General features: G+C 50.2%; 1 protein-coding gene across 1 annotated transcript in view; it reads left to right on the plus strand.

Moving 5' to 3' along the window:
* The window catches only part of LOC119440215 (ABC transporter G family member 23), a 65,875-nt gene that overhangs the window by 14,517 nt on the left and 27,118 nt on the right, over window positions 1–24,240 (plus strand). The window contains exons 7-9 of the mRNA XM_049662815.1: window positions 2,057–2,250; window positions 4,663–4,827; window positions 16,828–16,931. Coding sequence (XP_049518772.1) covers window positions 2,057–2,250; window positions 4,663–4,827; window positions 16,828–16,931 — 463 coding nt within the window. The remainder of the gene's footprint in view (window positions 1–2,056; window positions 2,251–4,662; window positions 4,828–16,827; window positions 16,932–24,240) is intronic.

Consider the following 24,240-nt stretch of genomic DNA (forward strand, 5'->3'; position numbering starts at 1 on the left):
CAAAGTAGAAATATACATATGCGACCTGGAACTGTGAATATCGGCTGTACCGGCGTATGCCGAACATTCACTTAGCCACAGGCGTCCTGTAGTACGTGATATTATCACCAGGCCACTTGCTTAATTACGCACCCTTGTACTTCTACCTCAGCGCATCAAGGCTTCCGAAGTCTCTCGCTGTGCGATTAACCAGAAGAAGGATCAGGCGAATAGCGGGGCTTTATTTAGTAACAACCGTGTTAGGCCAGCAATAACTCCGATGAAAGCATGCTAAGCTTTTACTAGTTTTATTGAAATAGCAATTATAGCGGTTCCCAAGAAGCGCTCCCGGCGTCGCCATGCTGTCACGGTATCGACGCCCATGCGTGGCCCGCGCGTACATGGAAGCATCGAAGGTCTCGAGAGATGCGCAGCGGGTTTGGCTGCAAGAGCGACGAAGCCAAGTGGGCGCACCGTCACGCTGCGCTCAATAGACTTTTCAGCGGGGCCACGGCAGCGTTTTGGCTTCCGCTGCTGGCGTGAACGCACGCAGGTGTTGTGCGTGCGCACATCAACGTTCCTGCTGAACAGCTGTGTGCATACCAAACCGTAGAGCACACACCGGTCTTAGCCGAACGGACAGTAAAGGTCAAGCGAAATATATCTGCTGGGCGTTGATTTATTGGCATTGCCTTTGAAACGGGGCGGCGACAGATAGTCCCCTAGCCTGCTTGATTTAATCAGGTATACTATGCATGTTCTTTATCTAGCATTTTTGTATACCTCTCATTATTATTTTTCTTTTTCAAAAATTTACCTTGTGCCGCTGCCTATGACTTTAAGAGATCAGATCGTATCCATTTTTTCCCTGCTTTTTTTCCACCAGTACTCCAATCGTCTCTTGCTGATCTCTACGGCTGATCTGTTTATGTTTCCTTCCACTTTGAAACCAAGCGCTTCTGGGAGTTGCACGTTACCTACGGTTCTCGCTGGGTGGATCCCGTCGCATTCTATCAGGATGTGCTGAGTGGTTTCTGGATCTTTACTGCAGCATGCACATGTCTCATCTAGTTCCGAATATTTGTTCCGATATGTTTTCGTCCTTAGGCAACCGGCTCGAGCCTCAAATAGCAAGGCACTGCCCTTTGTGTTATCGTACAGATTTTCCCTTCTAATTTCTTTCTTCTCATTCTTGTAAATCTCCATTGTCCTTTTTGTTTCCATTCTTAGAGATGCGCAGCGGGTTTGGCTGCAAGAGCGACGAAGCCAAGTGGGCGCACCGTCACGCTGCGCTCAATAGACTTTTCAGCGGGGCCTTTCGGCTTCCGCTGCTGGCGTGAACGCACGCAGGTGTTGTGCGTGCGCACAACAACGTTCCTACTGAACAGCTGTGTGCATACCAAACCGTAGTGCACACACCGGTCTTAGCCGAACGGACAGTAAAGGTCAAGCGAAATATATCTGCTGGGCGTGGACGATTTTCGGTCGGTCTCGTGTCGAGCGCCCCCTAGGTGCGATGCTAGCTAGGCGCTGTTCCTGCTGCTCAGCAGCAGATGTATAACGTGCTGCGTAGCTGTATGTCGCCGTCGCCTATTGCTAAAACACAATGTGAGGCGCTCGAACACAACGCTAAACCTTGCGGTTGCTTTCGATGTTTTGCAATCGGGCTAAACTGCCCAATTTTGTTGAACTGCATCCTTGTCTATATAGAGGTTGAGTTAAGACGACATAAAAGTGAAATAAAGGAAAAGCATACCGCCGCTGGGAAGCGAACCCACAACCTCAACCTCAACCGGTGTCTAATGTTGACAAGAAGCCAATTATTAGACAAACCTCGCTTACGAAACAACTCGGGTATTCTCAAGCTTAGTCGTCGTTATCGCGGAAGCAGATCGGCCGAACATGATTAGCCAGCCCAAAGTAATAGCGCCAAAAATGACCCCACTAAAATTATCGGCAGTTGGTCACCGTGCGCCGTAAAAGCAGGTAGATTTGCAGCAGGGTGCGTGGCAGTGCCGAACGCGAGTCTCTTTGCTTGTGGTGGCGGTGAAGCTCATATAGTACAACCTTCTGGCAGGCGTGCCGCCGACTGGACTTCCCCGACGAGACGGACCCCTCACCTCCCCCGCAGCCGGTGAAGCCGCTCGATGTGAAGCTGGCCAGCATTCCGGACGCCCTGTTGACTTGGAAGAACTGGGCCTCGGTGCGCTCCGTCACCCGAGTTCGGGCGCTGGTCGCCAAGAACCTGCTCAAGATCATGCGCCGACTCGTGTGCGTACACGACTGCTTACGCCATTGAGAATGTCAGAAGGAGGGAGTTACGCGAATTAAGAAGAAGAAAAAAAAAAGAAGGCGTTGTACAAAAGTTCACGTCCAATCAAGATAAGCATGCCAGTAAATAATCGGAAATGAACGTGAAAGGTAGCAAAACCGGCCCGTGCGCAACAGCATACGATAGAGAAGAGAATGTGGTATATGGGGCAGAGTAAATAGGTCAGCACAGTGAAGTGTTTTTTGTATTGTGTATGTTTCACTAATATATATATATATATATATATATATATATATATATATATATACATATATGTTAAGTATATATTTCTGATGCCTGGTGCAGTGCAACATGAAGGCAGATTACTGTGCTGCTCGTTAAAGTTAGAAAATCGATGACTTTGAGCCGCAACTAGTGTCACTTGTGCTTCATTGTGAAATGGAGTTGTGGTCTTTAGTTTTAGCAACATGGGCGTAACTTTTCGCTTATTTAAGCGGATAATTTAAATTCATAATTTTATTAGCAGCTCCTCTTAACATAATAGTTACAAACGAAGAGGGAATTGTGAACCCTGTTTCTTGATCCCTGAAGAACCCTGATTCTTGAAAATTAGTGAAACGAAAATAAGTACGCGTTCCACATCTGCCGATGTAGTGTTTACAGCGAGCACACGCTTTGCAATGCGCACTAAAAGTACACTGGTTAGAGCGATTTATTGCTCTATATCGAATACGCAAAACTTTTCTACCGATGTTTACGTCAAATAGCTCCCTTATAACGGAACCGCGGATATATCGAATTTCGAGCACTTACAGTTTGTGCGATCAAACCACTCGCAGAGGCTTTATTTTAGCATATTTTCCCACGATGCTTCCTTTTCTTTTCTTTTGATCATACGGCTGAGTGCGCTTCACAGCATGCTCAGACATCACAAGTAAGCGTGTGATATGACGCATAATTCGTTAGAGAGATAGCTAGATAGTCCATCGATATAGATAGAAGCCAGCGGCTGAAAATGTCTCGACTTGCCCGACTCATCGGAACCACTTTTCGTCTATGAATTAGCTGCGCCGGTTTCGTACCGACTTTTAAGGAGGGCGCGTTCAACCCATTCAAACCTTGTCACCAGTCGAAAGTGCTATTCTCGAAGAAACTGTGCCGCTAAACACGCCTGCCAAATTTACCATTTACTACGGGTAGCTTTGTCTGCAATTAATGTACTCTCTGCACGATAGACGGCTTATCTTGCGTGTGTGTTTTTCCGTAGTAAATGGCAAGACCGTGTATAACGAAATAATCATGAGGGTTCGTTGTACTCGTTTTCGGATATACTAAATTGACTAATTTATTAACTATATTTAGTACACAAAACAGTTCGTTAAAACGAGTGTTAACTGTATCGCACATATTACGACTGGTATTGCTTGGAATCAAACGCTAAAACATGAAAACACTGAAATTGTGCTGACTGAGCAAATGACATAAATGTTGCATTTGCTTTCTGGATACCGGATGTACAATTAAAAAGATTTGTAATTCATACGTTGTGCTAATATTGTTGCCAGTTCAGTGATCACCGTCATTACCTAGAGAAAATCTTTGTGGGGTCCTTTTTTAAGAGTCTTCGATGACAGTATAGTCTGAATACGTGCGACAAACGGGGCTACCCCGTCGATCTTTTCTCCTATAACGTGCTTTGTGGTGTACTCTGCCACCATGCACCTGAATATCCTCACGTCGGCCGCAAGATTGTTCGATAACCCAGACGAAATTGTTATTTACTTGTACACTCACGAATAAGTAATCAAAACTGGCCGCCGTGTTCAATTCAGTGTTCTACCATGAAAACAAAATGACGCAGTTAATTAGTTTCATTTTATTTTTCTTGTACAATATAATAAAAATCTCGTTTCAATACGCATTTGGGAGCTCCGCAACATTGCTAGTGTTGGACGCTTGCAAAAAGTAGGAAGATGTATTTGAAACTGACACAGAATATAACGCAAGAATCACATGGTTAATATGTGGATATATTTATACGTGGAATGTGTGGACATTTGAACTGTTCATAATAACCGAAGAATCAAAACGCTAATACATAATTATACTAACACATTGAATGTGTGGACGTTAGAACTGATCATATAAAGAATGCGTTGTGAAACACACTTGTTATAATTAAGAGCTAGCACATTGATGAAGTGTCATTTTCGCACAGTGCCAAAATGCACATTAATGCGTTCATTGCTTGAAGCATAATCCGTATGCGCAGAATTCTGGTTCAAACCTGGGCCATGTGATTCTAGCAGACGAAGGCACAGTTTGGCGGGCCTTGCTTTCGGAGCTCATCTTTATATAGCGTATATACAGCCAACCGGCCAACAACTTTCCCCGTGACCTGTTTGTCGTAGCACCATCGTGTTCCAGCTCGTGATGCCGTCGTGCGTCGGCGTCGTCTTCTGTCTTTCGTGGGCGGCAACCCGACCGGCCTGCCCATGGCGGTGGTCAACGACGACCCGGGGGGCATGTACGGGAATACTTTACTCTCGTTCATCGACCACGACATCATCACTCAGGTATACAATGCCGAAGGATGGGCACGTCGAAGGTTTCGTATAGGTGAACCACGTCGACGTTGATTTAAATGAATTGACCTATATAGCTTATTTGTCCTGCATGCGCATTGGAGTGGGAATCGAGGGTAAAGGCTACATGTCCGGACAAAAGCCCTCTGCTCGTGGTAAAGTCTGACGCGCGGACCGATGGACACGATTACAGCACTGCACAAGGTCGCACCTGCAAGCGTTTCAAGAGAAATACACTACAGGTTTCATATACCAGAAAAAAACTGTGATATAAATCTTCGTATACTTTACGAATATTCACAAATGCATGCGAACGCAAAAGAAACTGACTTGTTGCAGTTGAATATTTATTCAATTTTAGTGCATATACATAGGTGGGTACATTTACCGTACAGAGAGAGATCCCATAGTGAAACAGTGTGACGGTACCTCCTTAATGAATTACAAAGAATAATAACGCTGCTAAACAGCAAGAACATGTATCAGTAAAATAAATACATTTAAAGTACCAGCAGTTGACATATTTACACAAGAAATACTGCAATAATAGTACTTAAGAGCACGTGTACATAATGCGAAATAAAACAAAGGTTTTAACGCGACAACGTTAGGGTTGTCTGGATGTTGTTTCAAGGAATCGGATGGTGCCATCTGGAATCGGAAGCGCCATCTAGATGGTGTTGCAAAGAATCGAGCGGGGCGCGCCGCTTCCACTAGGACAGACCTCAAACGGCAGCTGGGAAATAAGTTTGTGTTTGAGTTTCCGCTTAACATAATTATGTTTTCTCGTATATTCAAATTACAACCCGACGCTATCATGTCCGTAGGTTGTGTGTAAGTTGTTCTTTAACAAATTTTCTGACGCATTTTACTTCGAGATCCATTAATTCAGTAACGCCTATGCGCCACGCGGAGGCCTGCGTGGTTCGAGTTGCGTGGTTCGGGATGATTTTTCTCTAACGGGCAACGCCGCCGACACCGACACCGGATTTTCTGCGACATGGGGCCCTTCACGCTATCGCGTTAAAAAGTCATATAACGCGTAAAGGTTTTCAAGCATCTCTGCTCTGGTTGCTGCATCTGCTGATTTCTCATTAAAGCACTAGTCCAAACGGCTTCTTTTTAGGGATCATGCGCGTGGCATGTGTTAGAGTACAAACCTGCGCGTGCTTCTGGTGCAGCGGCTAATAGCACGCCGAACTGAGTTACCTTTATTCCTTCTGTGAGCGGAGCAACTTCTTAGGGCAAAGATTGTGACTGCGGCTTGACCAGCGCTCAGGAACCGTTTCGTATTGACATCGGACTTCAACTCCACGACGTTTCAGGTCATACACTCCTGCACGTCCAAGACGACCAGACATAGACATCACAACGTCCGAAAAATCGACATTCAGGAAAACGCGCACTTCACTATTTACAATACTTTGCAGCATCCATAAATTTTGTAGTGTACACGGTAAATGTGTCCAGAGATGCAGTACACAGGCCCGCACACGCACTATATATATATATATATATATATATATATATATATATATATTGTAGCGAAGCGTTGGAACTCTGAAGTGGGTCGTCAGCTCCAGCGCCTTCTAGTGGGTCGTCTTCTTCGGCTCTCGAGCGTCCTCAGCCAGAGGGACTTGCCAGTACCCTGAGCGCAAATCGAGCGATGAAAAGAATTCAGCTCCTTGGAGGCTGTCAATCGCGTCGTCTATTCGTGGCAGCGGATAGACGTCCTTGCGGGTTATCTTGTTGAGCCGTCGGCAGTCCACACAGAACCGTACGGAACCGTCCTTCTTCGCAACAAGAACGACCGGAGACGCCCAGGGACTGTTTGATGGTCGAATAACATCCCGTCGAAGCATGTCGTCGACTTGCTCGTTAATTACTCGACGCTCTGCAGGAGAGACGCGATATGGACGTAGCCGCAGTGGCGGTTGGGAGCCAGTGTCGATGCCATGCGTTGCAGTGGACGTGCGGCCCAGGGAAGTCTGCGCGACATCGAAAGATGGGTGAAATTCTTCCAACAGGCACATAAGCTGTGAACGCTGGACTGGCGTAAGGTTTTCATCGAAGGAGGAGCCAAATACATCTTCGGGTGATGAATCCGACTTCGAAACAGCACTGAGCGTACAGGAGCTGGGCCAATGCGTGTCATCCGGTACGTCGACTACTTGTGCGTCTTCGAGGGGTTCCACTCTGCCGAGACATTCCCCGCGCAGCAATGTGACCGTATATGGAGATGGATTGCTAACAAAAATAGCGCTGTCACCGTGAGTGATTTGCACTGTCGCAAAGGGCACCAACAATCCTTTCTTAGTGCGAATGCGGTCAGATGGCGAAAGGAGTGCAGTTGTGTCGCAGAGACCGTCGCAGTACACTGACACAGCTGCTGACGCGTTCGGCGGCACTTGGGTATCATCTGTGACGAGTATCTTGTGCGAAAGCGACGGTCTGTCTGCCGGCGTCATCTCTGAGAACGGCGAGAGTTCTATTTCGGCGGGTGTGCGATGAATGACGCCGTTGTGGCGGGAGAGAAAATCCCATCCCAGGATGATGTCGTGCGAGCATGCAGGAATGATGATGAATTCGACGGCATACATGGCGTCCCGAATGACGACGCGAGCTGTGATTACTGCTGTCGGGTGAATACTGTGGGCGCTAGCCGTACGAAGGGATAGCCCCGAAAGTGGCGTCGTCACTTTTCGTAGGAAACGACTAAGTGTGGCGTCCATAACGCATACGGCGGCTCCAGTGTCTATAAGGGCAGATGCGCGAACACCGTCTACAAACACGTCTATTATGTTGGATGGTGGCTCCTGAGGGCTTTCACAGTTCGATAGCGTCGCAGCCCTTGCCTCGGGGGCTGCGACGACTAGTTTTCCCGATCCCGTGCGACCTGACGTGGCCGCATCGGCGACAATGAGCGACGTCGTGGAGACGGCGAACGGCGGGTAGAATGAGCTGGGCGGAACGTCGGTGACACAGGCGGCGTTGGTTCGTAACTAGGGCGGCTGGACTGGCTCATGACGGGTGATGCCACTCGAGGCGACTGCACGCGATGGCAAAAACGTGCAACATGGCCGGCGTAACCACACGCAAAGCATATGGGACGGTTGTCGGAAGTGCGCCAACGGTTTGCCGGAGAGGGTCCCACCCATGGTTCAGGACGCGATGGACGTAGCGGCTGCTGATATGGCTGCATGGTGGGCTGCAGACGGAGCCTAGTGACATCGGCGTACGTAGGCGGCACAACCGCTTCGAACGACTGAGGCCCAGGGACGGCTTCGGCGTAACGAAACGGAGCAGCCGCAGTGATTGGTTGGGCTGGCCTGGCGACAGCTTGAGCGTAGCTAAGTGGCGCTGGTGCCGGAGGGCGCTGGTGATATTCGGGCATGACTTCGGCGATTTCCTGCTCACTAACTCGGCGGAGGGGAGGCGGGAGTGTGGTTGATGGCTGTTCCACATGCTGCGGGTGAGCAAAGGGCAGCAGAGAGAGCTGGCGTGCGATTTCTTCGCGCACAAATGTCTTCATTTCTGCCAGCAAGGAGGTGTGGTCAGAAACGGGTGACAAGCCAGCGAGATCTGCGTCCCGTGCTGGCGGCCGACGGGTCAACGACCGCTGCCGGCGTAGCTCCTCATAACTCTGGCACAAAGGTATTAGCTCTGCCACCGTGCCAGGATTTTTGGCGAGGAGCATGGTGAAGGCGTCGTCGTCGATGCCCTTCATGACATGTTTGATCTTATCCAACTCGGACATGGTCGCGTTTGTTTTCTTGCACAAGTCCAGAATGTCCTCTATGTAACTGGTGAAAGATTCCCCGGCCTGCTGAGCGCGTTCGCGCAAACGCTGTTCTGCTTGCAGCTTGCGAACAGCAGGGCGGCCAAACACGTCGATAATGGCAGTCTTGAAAGCGGAACAGGTCGGGAAATCGGATTCGTGGTTGTGGTACCACAGACTTGCTACGCCCGCCAGGTAAAAGACCAAGTTGCTCAATTTGGCTGCCTCGTCCCATTTGTTGGGTACACTCACCCGCTCGTAGATAGCGAGCCAGTCCTCCACGTCGGTGCCATGCTACGCCACTACGACCCTACGGCCCCTACAGAGGTACACACGGACGCCAGCGGTGTTGGCCTTGGCGCTGTCCTTGCGCAGCGCAAGCCAGGGCTCCCTGAATATGTCGTGGCGTATGCCAGTCGTACGCTTACTAAAGCCGAGGCCAACTACACCGTCTCCGAAAAAGAATGCCTGGCGATCATCTGGGCCCTTACGAAGTTTCGCCCTTATTTGTATGGCCGCCCGTTGGATGTCGTTACTGACCACCATGCACTCTGCTGGCTGTCGTCATTGAAGGATCCCTCAGGCCGTCTCGCCCGTTGGGCACTTCGTCTGCAGGACTACGACATCCGCGTGCTCTACCGCAACGGACGCCAACATGCCAACGCCGACGCCCTCTCGCGCTCCCCCTTACCCGATGACAACGCCCGCTGCTCAGGAACTCAACTGGCCGTTTCTTCCATCTACCTTCACACCATCGCTACAGAACAGCGCAAGGACCAATGGATTGTCTCGCTGATAGAGTTGCTCACTGATCCGTCGGCAACACCACCCACTCGCGCTTTGCGTCGTCAAGCCCACCATTTCGCCATTGGCGACGAGCCACTTCACCGACGCAATTACAGCGCCGACGGCCGCCAGTGGTTACTGGTAGTACCCCGCAGTCTCCGTTCTCAAATATGTGAATCATTCCACTCTGATCCGCAGTGTGCACACTTTGGGGTATACAAAACTTACTACCGAATTCGACAACGGTACTTTTGGCGGGGAATGTACCGGTACGTGCAGAAATTTGTTCGCTCCTGCGTCGATTGTCAGCTCCGGAAAACTTCGCCGAACCTTTCGCCAGCAGGTCTACATCCTTTACCTTGTCCTAACCGGCCGTTTGGGCGCGTTGGCATTGATTTATACGGACCTCTTCCTCTGACGTCGGCGGGTAACCGCTGGGCCATCGTCGCTGTTGACCATCTCACGCGATACGCCGAAACAGCCGCCCTTACAGCGGCTACAGCACGCGATGTGGCCTCCTTCCTGCTCCACCGATTCATACTACGTCACGGTCCACCCCAGGAGCTACTCAGCGATCCAGGCCGTGTCTTCTTGTCGGAAGTCGTTGAAGCCATTCTCAAAGAGTGTCACGTCGTTCACCGCAAAACTACTGCTTACCACCCACAGACAAATGGTCTCACAGAGCGATTTAACCGCACGCTCGGCGACATGCTCTCAATGTACATCGCCGCCGACCACACAAATTGGGATGCCATTCTGCCCTTCGTCACCTACGCCTACAATACCGCCCCTCAGAGTACTACTGGCTTCTCACCGTTCTTCTTATTGTACGGCCGCCACCCGTCGCACACGATCGACACGATCCTTCCCTACAGGCCAGACACGTCTGAGTATACGCCTATATCTGCCACAGCCAGACATGCTGAAGAGTGTCGCGACCTTGCCCGGACCTTTACTGCAAATGAACAAGAGCGGCAGAAGAGCATCCGCGGTGACAGCACCACTTATGCGCCCACGTTTTCCCCTGGGACGCTCGTCTGGCTCTCAGTCCCTACCACCGCAACTGGACTGTCTTCGAAACTACTGCCCAAATACGAAGGCCCCTACCGTGTCGTCGAACGCAAGTCTCCAGTCAATTACCTTATCGAACCCGTTGAACCATCTTTGGACATGCGCCGTCGAGGGCGCGACATCGTCAATGTGGAGCGCCTCAAGATATACCATGACCCACTCTTGGTGACAACCTGTTAAGTCGCCGGGCGGCTCCCTTTTCACACCCGGGGTTATTGTAGCGAAGCGTTGGAACTCTGAAGTGGGTCGTCAGCTCCAGCGCCTTGAAGTGGGTCGTCCGCTCCAGCGCCTTCTAGTGGGTCGTCTTCTTCGGCTCTCGAGCGCCGCTCGTGCTGAGAGTCCGTGCTGCGCTTTTTGGACTGTCGCTCTTGCGCTGCTTTAATTGCCGCCTAATAAACACCCTTATAATTTGGTGGAGGTGCTGGGTATCGATCCCAGTACCAGCACGGACTCTCAGCACGAGCGGCGCTCGAGAGCCGAAGAAGACGACCCACTAGAAGGCGCTGGAGCTGACGACCCACTTCAGAGTTCCAACGCTTCGCTACAATATATATATGTTGTGAGCGCTGACTGTGCAGTTAATACTGGCCAATCAGGGAAGTCGCCCTCATGGTAGAAAAACCAAGTTTGGGCGACCTGCCTTAATTAGGTAGAAGGCAACATTGCGGAGCTTGTGTGACTCGTGTGTGAGCGCTAACTGTGCAGTTCATCATCGTCTTCATGTGTATATATCCATTCTCATAATCATCATCATTTTGTCGGGTTGATGTTCGTGGGCTGTCTTGCGCTGTGTGACAATACAAGAGCACTTCCTTCGTCCCGGGCGTCGTCTCACAAGTGGTGGAGCGTGCGTTGATATCCCCGTCCTCTTGCTCTACCGGTCACCCCTGGAGCTCCGCTCTGGTCGACGGTTGTGCTCGCCAACACCAGTCATGGCACAAACCACCGCATTCACTGCTGCCACTACCTCAGCTCCGCCAGCTGGGCCTATTTGGTCTGTCACCGCACCGACTTCCCTGATTGGCCAGCATTTACTGCACAGTTAGCGCTCACAATATATATATATATATATATATATATATATATATATATATAACGCAGCGTTATTCGTGTAAGCCAGAGCACGATACCATATATATATATATATATATATATATATATATATAATGCAGCGTTATCCGTGTAAGCCAGAGCACGATATTGTTACGTTGTGCTTTGTGACTGTGGTTAGCCGGTGAACAACGGTAACCGGAAAGAAATCACCGCCCCTTCCACTCCGTGAAGATGGCCGAACAGCGAAGCTGTGAACGGCGCTAATTGCGGTGGATGGGACGCGTCGGCGTTGACGGGTGACGGCGTTGCTAGCGCGTTCCGCACGCTTTTTCTACGACGTTCCCAGACAATTGTCTTTGACCAAAGTGCCGTATATAAAACCAAGGCTAACGCGACTCCCTCTCACTCTCCACTCCGTTGACCTACTTTTTATTGCGATAGCAATTATATGGACACTTCAAGTGGATTTCAGCCGTCGTCGTCGCCGTGAGGTTCCGTATAAAGTCCAAGGGCGATAGAATCGTCGCCGCGCGCCGTATGTGCAAGTGAAAGCGCGCGGGGGACGCGTGCTATCACGGAGAGCGAACGCACGGCGGCGAGCAAACGCGACTTCCGTCGCGGAAAGGCTGTGGGTGGGAGGGAGGGAGGGGGAGACGACGCTGTGCTGCGGCACCAAATGCGGAAGTGGCCACTCGATCTCCCACGCGAAAGGAGGAGAGCGGGAAGGCATCGCCGGAGGGAGGGGGGGCAGCTTTTACTCTGCCAACAACTGCGCTTTGCGTCGGTGCGGCCTGTCGCACGCACCGTATCTTGAAAGCGATCTCCACACGGCTCTGACCTTTGTATGCGCTGTGCACTCGCCGCTCAGTTTCCGTTGAAGCGATAGACCGCACGAACCTTCGTTCGCTGCGGCGGCTGCGCTTGCTGCCAGAGTTTTGACAGTGGTTGTCTGCGGTCATCCAGTGTGATCTATTCATGTTTGCTTGTGCGCGCTGACACCACGCTTGTTAATTCAGTTAGTAGGCGAATGTGTCCAAGTTTATGCAGCCGATAAAACTGCTATCCCCACTCCGAATAGCTCTCTACTAATTTGCTATCGCAATTGATGCTTCGCCTTTCGGGCAGAACTGCGACATTTTTTTCCTACACCGCCATAGGTTGGCGCGCCTCATGCTCTCCCCCTCCAACGCGAGTATTGGACAGCATGTCTTACTTCAACCCCCCTCCCCGTTCTCCTTTTCATCTGGACCCTCTTACAGCATTCTCACAGGGGGAAAGGGGTCACTCCGACTCTTTCCCCCTGTCGAGCTCTTCTTTTCCGCTCCTCTCCCGCTAGGTCACGTGGCCCCTCTTAAGCGCTACGACAACGACCACACAGGGTCTGCAAAAACAGCTTCACTGTAAAAGATAAACAATGCGCGTGTCAGTGTAGACACATTTGAGTTTTCATATCGTCGCACCAACAGAGGCCCAAATTGGCAACAAAACGAAGTGAAACCTTCTTGTTGCTCTGTACTTACGGGAAAGCGAAAGATGCCTGTGCTGGAACGTCTGTATGTCATACCACGTATGGAAATAAAGAACAAATATATTTATTACTTCCAGAAGTACACAACCGTTGTGTGTGGTATTTATTTATGAAGTTGCTACTTATATACTTACAACGTCCGTAAGGCGATGATTGCTTGGTGGAATCTCAGCAAACGGTAATAAAAAATGAAGACGAGTAAGAAACAGTCTAAGACCTAATGGTCCTGCACGCATAACCCTTACAGGCTATTATTTGATGGTGTTTTAAATATCACTAAACTTTTTTCGAATGCGGCCGTCTTCTTTCTTTCTTTTTATTTTTTTCACATGCGTGTCTATAATTCACTTTTAGAATAGAAGCGACCTAATTATTTCCTGGCATTGGAAGTGCTACTAGTAAACGAAACAGGCGCCGGTAACTTAACTGGGCAGCAAATGCCGCTGTATCGGTGTCATTCCTTTCTATGGTTCGTAAACTAACTACCCTGACTTGTCGTATGGACCACCTCCTTTGGGTATTGAATGCAACTACCGGCGCCGTTACTAGCGGCTCTTACTAGAAGACTAGAATCTTCATTAACTTTAGAATAAGCAGATACCAGCTTTTAATGAATAACTGACGTGACCTTCTTTCTAAGAGCAACCATACGACCAGCCGCCACCAGGCAGCCGAGCAGACAGCAGCGCATTTACTCTGCCGTGTCCGAGCACCAAATGGCTGGTCAGGCACGGCAGCTCCCCAGCCAAGCCCAGCAATGTGCCACGAGCGCACACCCGGAGAATGCCGATCGCTATGACGATAGTAGAAGCGTCCAGTGCCCAATACAGCCTTCGCAAGTGTCCAGGGCATAATGCAACGTTCGCTTTGTGTGCCGATTCTCTGGTCTCGCTTGTTTCGTGTTCGTCAACGCCTTGTGTCACTACAAGATTGTGACACAGAGCTAAGGTTTTGAAACACTGCTACCTAAACTTAGTGTTCCGCTCTCACTTTAAATGGTACCGTTTGTTTCATGATTAGAATGTGCAGCACGATTAGACGGCTACAGAGGAGGACGACACACACACAGCGCTACTTTCAACGACGCTTATTTGTTTTTTTTAAAGCGCAAGCGTACATTCCCCGTCTCTCAAATCGGCGAAATCATGTTTGTCGCCGCGAGGGAAGCGAGTGCCGGAGGAGGAAGGCGCCTGGAGGTGGAGAAGAGTATTGCGCGCCGGGGAAAGTACGGAGGAGCGCGCTGGGCGCGCGGCAAAGCAATGCCTTGTGGCGTTGAGCGAAGCTGGGAAGGAGAACCGAGGCGAATCGTCGCGGAGTAGGCGGAAGCGCGCTGGGTTGACCTCTTCTGACACTTGCTACGGGTTCTGTGCGCGCTATGGACGTACCGGTTTCGTCTCGTATTAACATTGCCCACGCGCACCGTATGCTGCATGTGCGAGTGAAAGCGTGCGACGGTGACCCGACGATGGCTGCTCAATCTTGCGCCCGCAAGGGCGAAAAGCGGGGAGGAAGCGCGCCGTCTTCCGTCGCAGGCAAGGTACCGGAGGACGGGAATGAGGGGGAGGGCGTTATACTCCGGCTACTGCTGCGCACGACACAGCCGCGCGAGCCCTATCTTGAAAGCGATCTGCGATGCGAACAGAGTCTAGGCGTCTAGGCACACCGAGGGCCGATAGCTTCGTGTGCGCTATAGCACCCATACATACGCTTGCGCGTCACTCGCGTTCCCGAAGTGAAACGTCACCGTAACTATTTTCATTTTCACAAGTACCCGATATATATAAACATCGCATGAACCGAAATAAAAGCAATAGCATCATACATTCATTTAGCCGTCGCCTTTAGTCGCACTGCAAATTCTAATTATGTGTCCGAATACGCCAACATGTTTTCCTTTCTGCTACGCCCAGTGTCCATGCTGGACTTTACGGCGTAGTAGTAGGATATATAACTGGGCTAGAATGTAGTTCATTACTTAGGCATAGGGCTTTGGGAAGGCGAAACATGCGGAAGGAAAAGGAACACAAGCAATCACTCGTTTGTGGTCGTTCTCCTTCGCTACTTGTCATTTCGGCACTGTATTCCTCAGTTATGGCAGAGTGCCTGGAAATCCCTGCGAGCGTGCAGGAAGGGAAGAGAGAATTAAGCCACAGCATTTCGCAACACGATTGAAGATTGAAGCCACGCGTATCGGCCGAACACGTGATCGTCACGTGAGAGCGTGCGGTAGGTTTAAGTGCTCCCGCTCAGCGGGCAGAGTAGCAGCACGCAGGGCAGCCCAACAAGTGCACACCGATTAAAAAACTACCGGGAACCAAGTATTCCCGACTAATACGCTGAGTCTTAGAGGTCACGTGCTGGGTGGATACTGAGAGGGAAAAAAAGGCGAAGGGAATGGCTTGAATGAGAGTTCGCTTACCAAGACTGGTTGCGCGTCGTGACGCTCCCTAGAGCACTGCACGGGCCAATTTTTTTCAGCCCAGGCACGGCCCGGGTCCGTTTTTACGTTTGGCTGCCCGCCCGAGCCCGGCCAAAAGTTTTATGGAGAGACCCGGCCCGGAAATGATCTACGTTAGCCGCCCGGCCCGACCCGCCACCCCTTTACCTTAGGCCCGAGCCCGGCCCGAGCCCGGCCCGAGACCGAAAAAGAACACCGAGCGGCATTAAAAAATGAAATAAAGAAGAGAATGAAAGGAATTTATTCTTAAAGCATAAATACATGTCATATGCAATTAAGAGAACACCATTTGAGTGGTCTGATCCCAAATACCAGCGCGCGAAGTAGTACGAATGACCCTGCCGAGCAGTATCGCAAGAAGTTTCCAACGGCGCGACCTTAATGCGGCCCAATTCACTTATAACGCAGCACCGCCACAGTATTTTTCCACGTCGGGCGCCTCACTGCAAAGCATGCCCCAGCCGCTCGTCCCACTCAACCGTATTCTAGTACACTATAGCCGAAGCGCAGCCACGACCGGTCGTGAGCGCAGCCCATGGTTGGAGTAAATGGAGAAAGAAAGCTTCTCGTTCCTCCATGGTGCAGCGTAATGCGCTGCTGCTAGGTGGCCGGTTGAGAACATGCGTGCAATCATGGATGGCCGCAGTGCCATATTTCACCCGCGTGACGAATTATCTCATCTTACCAGTCATCGTTTTACCAATTCGCCTTTGAAGAATCAGCAAGTCGCGAACGCGCTTGTACCGCGCTGAAAGCAATGATTAAATTGATTTAGGTAAGGAATAAAATGGCATCCTTTGGTTTGAGGCGACTTGGGTCTTTCTGGACTTTTACATTCCGTTCAAACGACGCAAAATACGACGGAAGAAGAAAAGGGAAGTACACAGGAGTAGCACTGCTAGCTTCCAGCTGCGCCGGGGCAACAGGTTTTTCAGAGTCGGGACGCGCGAGTGTAACTCGCTGCACGTTACATGCACACCACCAGAAAGTCCGAGCCCGGCCCGGGCCCGCGTCAAAATACCCGAGCGCAGCCCGGGCCCGGGTCAAAAAGCATATGCCATGCCCGAGCCCGGCCCGAACCCGTGAAAAAACTGCCCTACCAGGCCCGGCCCGGCCCACGGGCCGGGTCGGGCCCGGGCTTTCGGGTAAGCCCGAGCCCGTGCAGTGCTCTAATGCTCCCTCCTAGTTTATTTCGCTACTCATGGCGCAGTGAGAGAGAGTGTGTGAAGGGATAGCTAGACATCGGCGCGAGCTGGGGTGCGGCTACTATGGAGCCGGCGGCTGGCGCTCAGTGAGTTGTGAACTGTGGATGCGCAGAAGCCGTACCCGAACCTCGACGAGTCGTTCGCTGCCGTGCGGAGAGAGGATGTTTGGGGCACCATCCACATACCCAGGAACTACACCGACATACTCAAGCGGCGGTAAGTGACGGGGATATTTTTTTTCCTCCACGGACATGTTGCTGCATTTTTCGCTTACGACACTTCCAAGTAACACGCGAAACTGATTGCTGGTCGAGGAATGTTCGCAACGTACCCCGGAGGAAAACGCCAGTTAATACAGTCGTAGACGGCGAACTCCGGGTCATATAGCCTGGCGGGGCGAATTGATGTAAGCAGGTCACGTGGTTACCCTCCATATTTTCAACAACGTCAACTGCATGCAAATTCAAAACGACCGACTGAAGGGCGATTCGACATTGCATAACGGGATGCGTAGCACGGCGTCTTGCCGTCTTTATCTTCCGTGCCCCTTTCGCGTTACACATAACGCGATTCGCGTACGTGGAAACCTTTAGCTTGGCGTTATTCGTGACACGTTATCTTGATACGTTTGGCTCGCACACGTATGCGCCGCCTCTTCGCGAAACCTCGGTAGACATGCCGAGGAATCAACGTTTTGCAAACTGTCATCGCGTGCCATGCTAGAGCGTAGAATCAAATAATTGCCGTCGTGAAGAAGTAGGCCTTGCTGGCAAAACGTGTGTTCACTGCTCGCCGCCACGCAGGGATGAGAATGGCCACCATAGTGACGGGAACCTGCGTACGTGGTGAAAAAAAAATAAAATAAACCTCTGTCTACTGTTGTGTGCACAGATGTCACTATGGCTATGTAGATACCGCCTGGAAGCTGGCGAAGTTTCAATTTTATCGATTTTTCTGGAAATCGCACGAAGCTGATTGCAGCCGTCAGGCGCGGGCAAAGTTAACAAACACGTCTTCACACGTTTTCTTCTGCTTGCTCTCTAAAATATTATTGGGTCGTAGTCGCGTCCCTTGTCCTTGTTTATTATTATAAGGGCAAGCGAATATTAGAAGTTTCTAATACGAATCGAATATTACAGACTCACCATTCGTATGCGAAAAACTGTTCCGCATTTTCGAACCAGATATTTCGCCACAACCGACTGATTGTTAATGTCTTGTTACTGTTCTTCACCTGCTAAACAACGTAGCTCAAATTATCAGAAGTGAAGCAGCGGCAAAAGTTGTCAAAAGAATGTAGAAATAAAATTGATTATGGAAGTCTTGTTTTTGATTTCGCGGCGAATGCCTACATGATAACCTGTGAGTATTGCTTGTAATCAGTCATTTAATGTTTTCGGCAGTCTAGTCGTGTAGCATTTTTACCTGCTACGCTACGACCAGAGACCTTTTATTACAATAGCAATCATATGGACACTCCAGGTGCACTTCTGCCGTCGTCGTCGCCGTGAGGTTCCGTATAAAGTCCCAGAGCGATAAAATCGTCGCCTTGCGCCGTATGCGGTATGTGTGAGGGAAAGCGTGCAAGGGTGAGCCGGTGATCGCGGCTCAATGTCGCCCACCCGAAAGGGAGGAAAGCGGGCGGAAAACGCGCCGTCTTACGTGGCGCATGAGGCACCAGACGTTGCGAGGCACCGGGGTGAGGGCGGGGGGGGGGGGGGGGGGGCGGCGTCCTACTCCGGCTGCAACTGCGTATGTGGCGGCAGCGCGCGGTCGCATCTTGAGAGCGATCTGCGTTGGGGGCACAGTCTAGGTGCGTCGGCGGCTTGTAGCTTTGTGCGTGCTGTGTGTTCTCGGCGCTTAGTTTGCGTCGAAGCGATAGACAACGGCACGAAGTTCACTTCGCTCGCTGCTGCTGAGGCGTTTTCTCACGCCAGCGTTTTGATAGCGAGTGTCCGAGGTCGTCGAGTGTGATGTGTTCATGTTTGCTGTGCGCGCTCACGCCATGCTTGTTAATTTAGTTAGCAAGCGAATGTTTACAAGTTGATGCGGCTGATAAAGGTACTCTCCTTACTTCGTATGGACTTTCTGCTCATTTTCTTTCGCAATCGATGCTTAGCCTTTCGAGCGAAACTGCGACTTTTTTCTTGCCACTGGCCCTTTTACGGCACCCAACTCAGCCAGCACATTTTAGACAACTTCTGACTTTCTTTTTTTTTCGGTTGACGGCCTGATCTAACGGCGCGAGCTGGCTTTTTAAGGTGGGCCAGTATTCACAAAAGCCTCTTACGCTAGCGTTCCTCGTAAGAGAAAATTGCAGCCGGTCCTGATAGCTGATATATTAACAGCAATGGCGGCCGGCTGATGCCAAATAGTGCTTACGAACGAGAAGATTTGTGAATTCAGTCCGGGCACTGGCGGCACATTCTTGATTCGTCGTCAGGCCGGGCTGGCCCGCTTTCTGCTGCATAGCGTCAAGCCCGGGCTGGCCCGCCAAGCTGCGCCACGCGCACATGTGTATATAGTCCCGGCCAACGCGTGCTAGGTTATGCGTGCCATGCCCGGGCCAAGCGTTCGTGCAAAGCTTGCGTTAAACGTAAATTACTAAAATGCAAGTACTAGCTACAAAAAGTTGCTGCGATTATAACAGGAATGCGTAGCAAGAAAGCAATGTGCTCTCGTATGAGCGCACGTCGTACTCCACGCTTTTTATTTGTTTCGCACGCTTTCCGAAGATTTCCGACGGACCAACGGCACTGCTTATTTGTTCCCTCACGCAATACACGATTAGCGGCGCACAAGGCAGCGCCGCGAACCAAACTGCTTAGTTTGAAGAATTCGTTCACGTTGCTTATCCTTCTGTAGCCGCAAAACAGCAAGTGTGAGGGCTCGTTTCGCGATGCCATTATCACACGACCACAGCCGCCGCGCACAACTTCGGGCAACGCGCCGGGAAGGCAACACACGGAGTATGCACGACCTGGCCGCATGTGGCGCTGCTGCGTTCGGGAGCGCTGGCGCCGCCGTACGAGCGCACGAGGCCCAGCAGCATCAAAACCGCTCGTTACAATAACAGAGACAAAACATCGCTAATAATTTGTCCTCGGCGTTGAATGGGACTATACGCGATGGCTGGTTTTACCATTTACTTGTTGCTGTCGCGACGACGAGAAGCAGCAAATGCGAATTCTGGTCGAAGCGGGAGGGTCGGAATTGTGCCATGTCGTTACGCAATGACGATAGCCTGCACGGCATAGTGGTCGGTAAAAGGACGCGCACGCGCAGTATCGCGCGTCACGGCAACGAATCACATATCACGCAAAGAAAAGCACTCTAATGTTCTAGAGCAACAACGCTGCCATTGCCGCTTGTCCACGAGCGCAAAGAGAGTCCGCGAGTGCAACTTCGCACTGACACCCGAGATGAGATCCTGTAAACAGATGCATACCCTGAGACAAAAGGATAGAAAGTTGGGCCAGCCGAATAAGTTCGGAGGAGCCTATAAGAAATCACAATATGCAGTATATATACCGGTAGCCAATAAGAGAACACTCAGAACAGTGCTAACGACCACACCGTTTAAACAGGCAATCCGGTGTCCGACGATCGAGCCCCTCACAGGAATCGCATGATGTCGTTTTGTGAGCAAGAACGATACAGCTGAGCCGAACTGACGAAGCTTTTCTATCGTGAGCGCTGGCCGCCTTCGCTATAATAATATGTCCTGCATCAAGGTTGGCTCGAAGTTTCTCTTAGAAACAATTCTAGCGTAAGAGATTTTTGTAAGTTCGGGCCCTCGTCTCTGCATGCAGTCGAGAATCTCGCGCCCAATATTTACGGTACCTTCCCAAGCCTTATTGGTAAAGAGCTGCGTTACTTAAGTAATCACTGGTTACGTCTTGCAGCATCCATTGTTTCGAGGAGGGTATAGAGTAGGCCATTTATCGTTTTTTGCCCTTTAATTTTTTGCGATTGGTGTAGCTTTTTCAGCATGTGGTGCGACACGCGCCAGGAATTTTATATTTCATTTTCTATTAGTGAACACCCTAGTTGTTGGTTTCAGCTTTGTGCGCTCGTCTTCTGCATTCTATATTTTCCGGTTTACCCTTCGCACTTGAAAGTGACACCAAATCAGTTTATACTGAGGAATCATTCTTTCAAAGCTAATTTTTCGTTTTTCATTTCGCGGGAAATGGCTGCAAGCTGGCGGATAAAAGATACAGTATATGTTTTGCGAATTTCTCGCTCATGCGACAGCACCGGTACGTCAGTGTTGCGTCCGTGAATTGAGAGTGTTTTCGCGCGTTTAGGGCCGACTTTGTGCCGAAAAAAATGTTTACGATACTGGGCAAGTTCAACCTTCGGTTTATTTTAATGTTCATGCGAAGCATTATTGTCGAGCGTAGCCCAACGGCTCGCGGCCGAAGCCTAGACCGGGGGCTGAGACCCGCCCCGAATTAACTTCGCAGGACTCTCAATAATGTTTTTCAATCGATCAATCTACGCCATCTAGCTAAAAATATCAGCCACCGAACCCAAAGGTGGTGCAGTCTAGAATTATAAGATGATCACAGAGATAGTGCCCGAAGTGACTGTGAATCAAAGATCAATCGCTGATCGCTTGCCACCGCCTGTCTCGGCTTCCAGGAAAAGCGCGCCGGCTTTCTTCCACAAGTGGTGGTTGTTAAAGTTAGCACTAGGCGTCTAGCAATGATAGTTGACAATGGACGCTAGTCGCCCTAGGTCCTTCTATATAGTGCCCCATAGGAGCTGCGCACAGTCTTCACGTCGCTCTATACGGGACCGGTTCCCCGCTAAAAAGAAAAAAAAAAAGCGTCGAGGAACTTAAGCGTAAGCGCGCCGAGGTCGCTGGTCGCCCTAATCTCGTCCAAACGAAGCAAGCAAGGATCTCTAGGTTAGAGCATGTGCAAGTTGCACTACCCTACAACGCCAAGCAGCCAAGACGGAGCAGCATTCGGGAGAACCATCCTTCATCACCAAACAACAATGTTTCGCATAACGGCGCGCACTGTTGGAGTTGTGGCTGCCGAACTATTTGTTGGTCGATAGACGTAATACGCTCACCTGCATTAGTGATAGCATTTTAGAATTGCAGAGAAAGCTACTCCTGCCGTGAGAGCAGACTCGGTAAGCGATAGAAATAAACGTAAAAATAGAAGACATGTGGCGAAGCCGGCCTGAAGTTCCCGTACGCGCTCGCCTTGATGTCGTGCTTCTTGACCGGATCTATTCGGGCTGTTATTTTTAATCGGTAAGCATTGACGGCATTAGACCCTAAAATAGCTAAAAAGAGAACTTTATGTATAAGCTTGAACAACTGAAAACGAGAAAGGAGTTTAAAATTCGTGACGTCACACTGACATACACCATCGCTTGGGTGCCGGCTTCAAGTTCCAAAGCTCTCAAATCCCTTCGCGAGTGGCACCGTGAGAACGGACAACGCCGAAGTTGCGGAGGAAGCCGCCATAGCATTAGCGGTGGCCTCCGCGAAAGCGAGAATTATGGTAAGCGACTAAAAAATTGCAGTTCATAATGTCGCGAAAGGACGCATCTCGCCAGAGGCGCTCAAAATTCTAAAGAATAACAGCGACCTGTCAACGCGGGACGATCCAAATTATTTTGGCACCCGCGCACTCCTCTCTCCCTGGCAACGAGGCGGCTCACAACGTAGCTCGAGGACTTCTCGCCGAGCAAGTGAGCCGGCCCGGCCGGGAACGAGAGGAGACCGCATGGTGAGCTACAAAGAAATAACCGATTACTATCGACTGGGAAGGGCCCGGTACCCACCAGCTCATCCTGCGCTAACCAGGAAACAGGCGGTGGCCTGGCGTCTCCTGCAAACAAACATGTATCCAAACCCGGTGGCCTGCAGCAGATTCTATCCAGGGCAATACAACGAATAATGCAAATTGTGTAAAGGTAGGGCGGATCTGCCACATATTCTATGGGCATGCTCGAAGGCGGCTCCTTTCGAGGGCCGCAAAATTCAAAACCGGCAGCAGTGGGAAACCCTGCTGCTCACATCACACCAGCAAGACCAGGTCTGGGCCATCCAGCTAACCGAGGCAGCCGCTGAGACCCAGGGGATCTCGGTCGTCTGCTAGGCGGAGGGAGGCTGCGTCCGCCCTCGTGAATTGCTGGCACCAATAAAAGTTGAATCTCTCTCTGTCTCAAATTAACAACAAAAAAGGGAAAGTGTAGCGTTCACTTTCTCTTCTAACAATCACCCATTATCGCTAAAGTAACTAAAGTAGGGTTTAGAGCTTGTCAGTCTTGAGTCATTTTTTATCCTTAGCGTCCCTTTAAACGCAGGTACACAGGTTGTCCAAATCCACCACACCTCGGGTTAGGTATAGTGAAACATGAAGGTGACCCCGTTCCTGTTTTGCTTTTTCTTTTGTGGCTTTGCCGATGCTCCGCAAGCGGTAAGACAGACATTGTTCCCATTAGTGTAATCTACCTATTTGTATAACCTGAATTATTTTTCTTCAGTGTCCATCTAAAGGTATCTCTATAGACAAAGAGCCGCCTAGGTGGAGCAGTCTTTGCAACACAAAGAAGCTCGAAGACTTGTCCGTATGCACAACGCTTCCGTTTTGCGCGCTTCGCCTTGGCGCTCTTTGGTCACATCTGGCCCTTGCGCCAATAAACCCCACTAATCATCATCATCATCTCTGCAGGCTGAAAGATCTTTTCCAGGTAACCGACACAATCGCAAGGCACAGCACGATCAACATCTATCTGGACGCAACCGGTGCGTTGGCTCGGCCATTCTTTCTATTTAATGCGTAAGCGTTCTTGGGCGAGTACCCCAACAAGATCTGTCCGTGCCGTGACGTCCTATATATCTTAAAAATAAATGGAGAATTGCTCAAGTTAACACATGTAATCGTTATAACAGTGTAATAGCATATGATTGGTAGCGATGGGTAGACATGCATAAGCTAGCTAAATAAGTAAAAGCGAAGTAGCAGCCGACCCAAAGAATGTTTACGCAGTAGTCGACAGTTCTCAGAATTTTTGTTGGATTTTTTTTTGAAATGCGAAACATTCTTCTCGGAGTGAAGCCAGCTTTTTTTTCTTTCTTCGGTTCTTTTTTGCAGAAGGCTTGAAACTGAGCTTGGATTGGTACATTATTGGCAACTTGGCAGCAGCGCTTAGCGACAGGGCACGACACAAAACGCATGGGCGCAGTGTAACAATTTTTATTTGAAAGAACCTTTATACTGAATGCCGTCATCGAATGCGTTCAGTATACATGTTCTTTCAAATAAAACTGCCGTCGAGGACTGCGGAAAATTGGGTGGTGGAATGAAATTAGAAAATTTCCAAGAATAAGTCGTAATCTGCTAGCGCAAGACAGGGATAATTGAAGATCGCAGGGGTAGTCCTTCGTACTGCGGTGGGCATAAAAATAGGCTGCTGCTGCTGCTGCTGCTGCTTGCTGGTGGTGGTGGTTATGCACAAGCAGTTAATGAGTGAAGAAGCGCAAACAGTCTAAAGT

Source organism: Dermacentor silvarum, chromosome 2, assembly GCF_013339745.2.
Source record: "Dermacentor silvarum isolate Dsil-2018 chromosome 2, BIME_Dsil_1.4, whole genome shotgun sequence".
Taxonomy (NCBI): Eukaryota; Metazoa; Arthropoda; class Arachnida; order Ixodida; family Ixodidae; genus Dermacentor; species Dermacentor silvarum.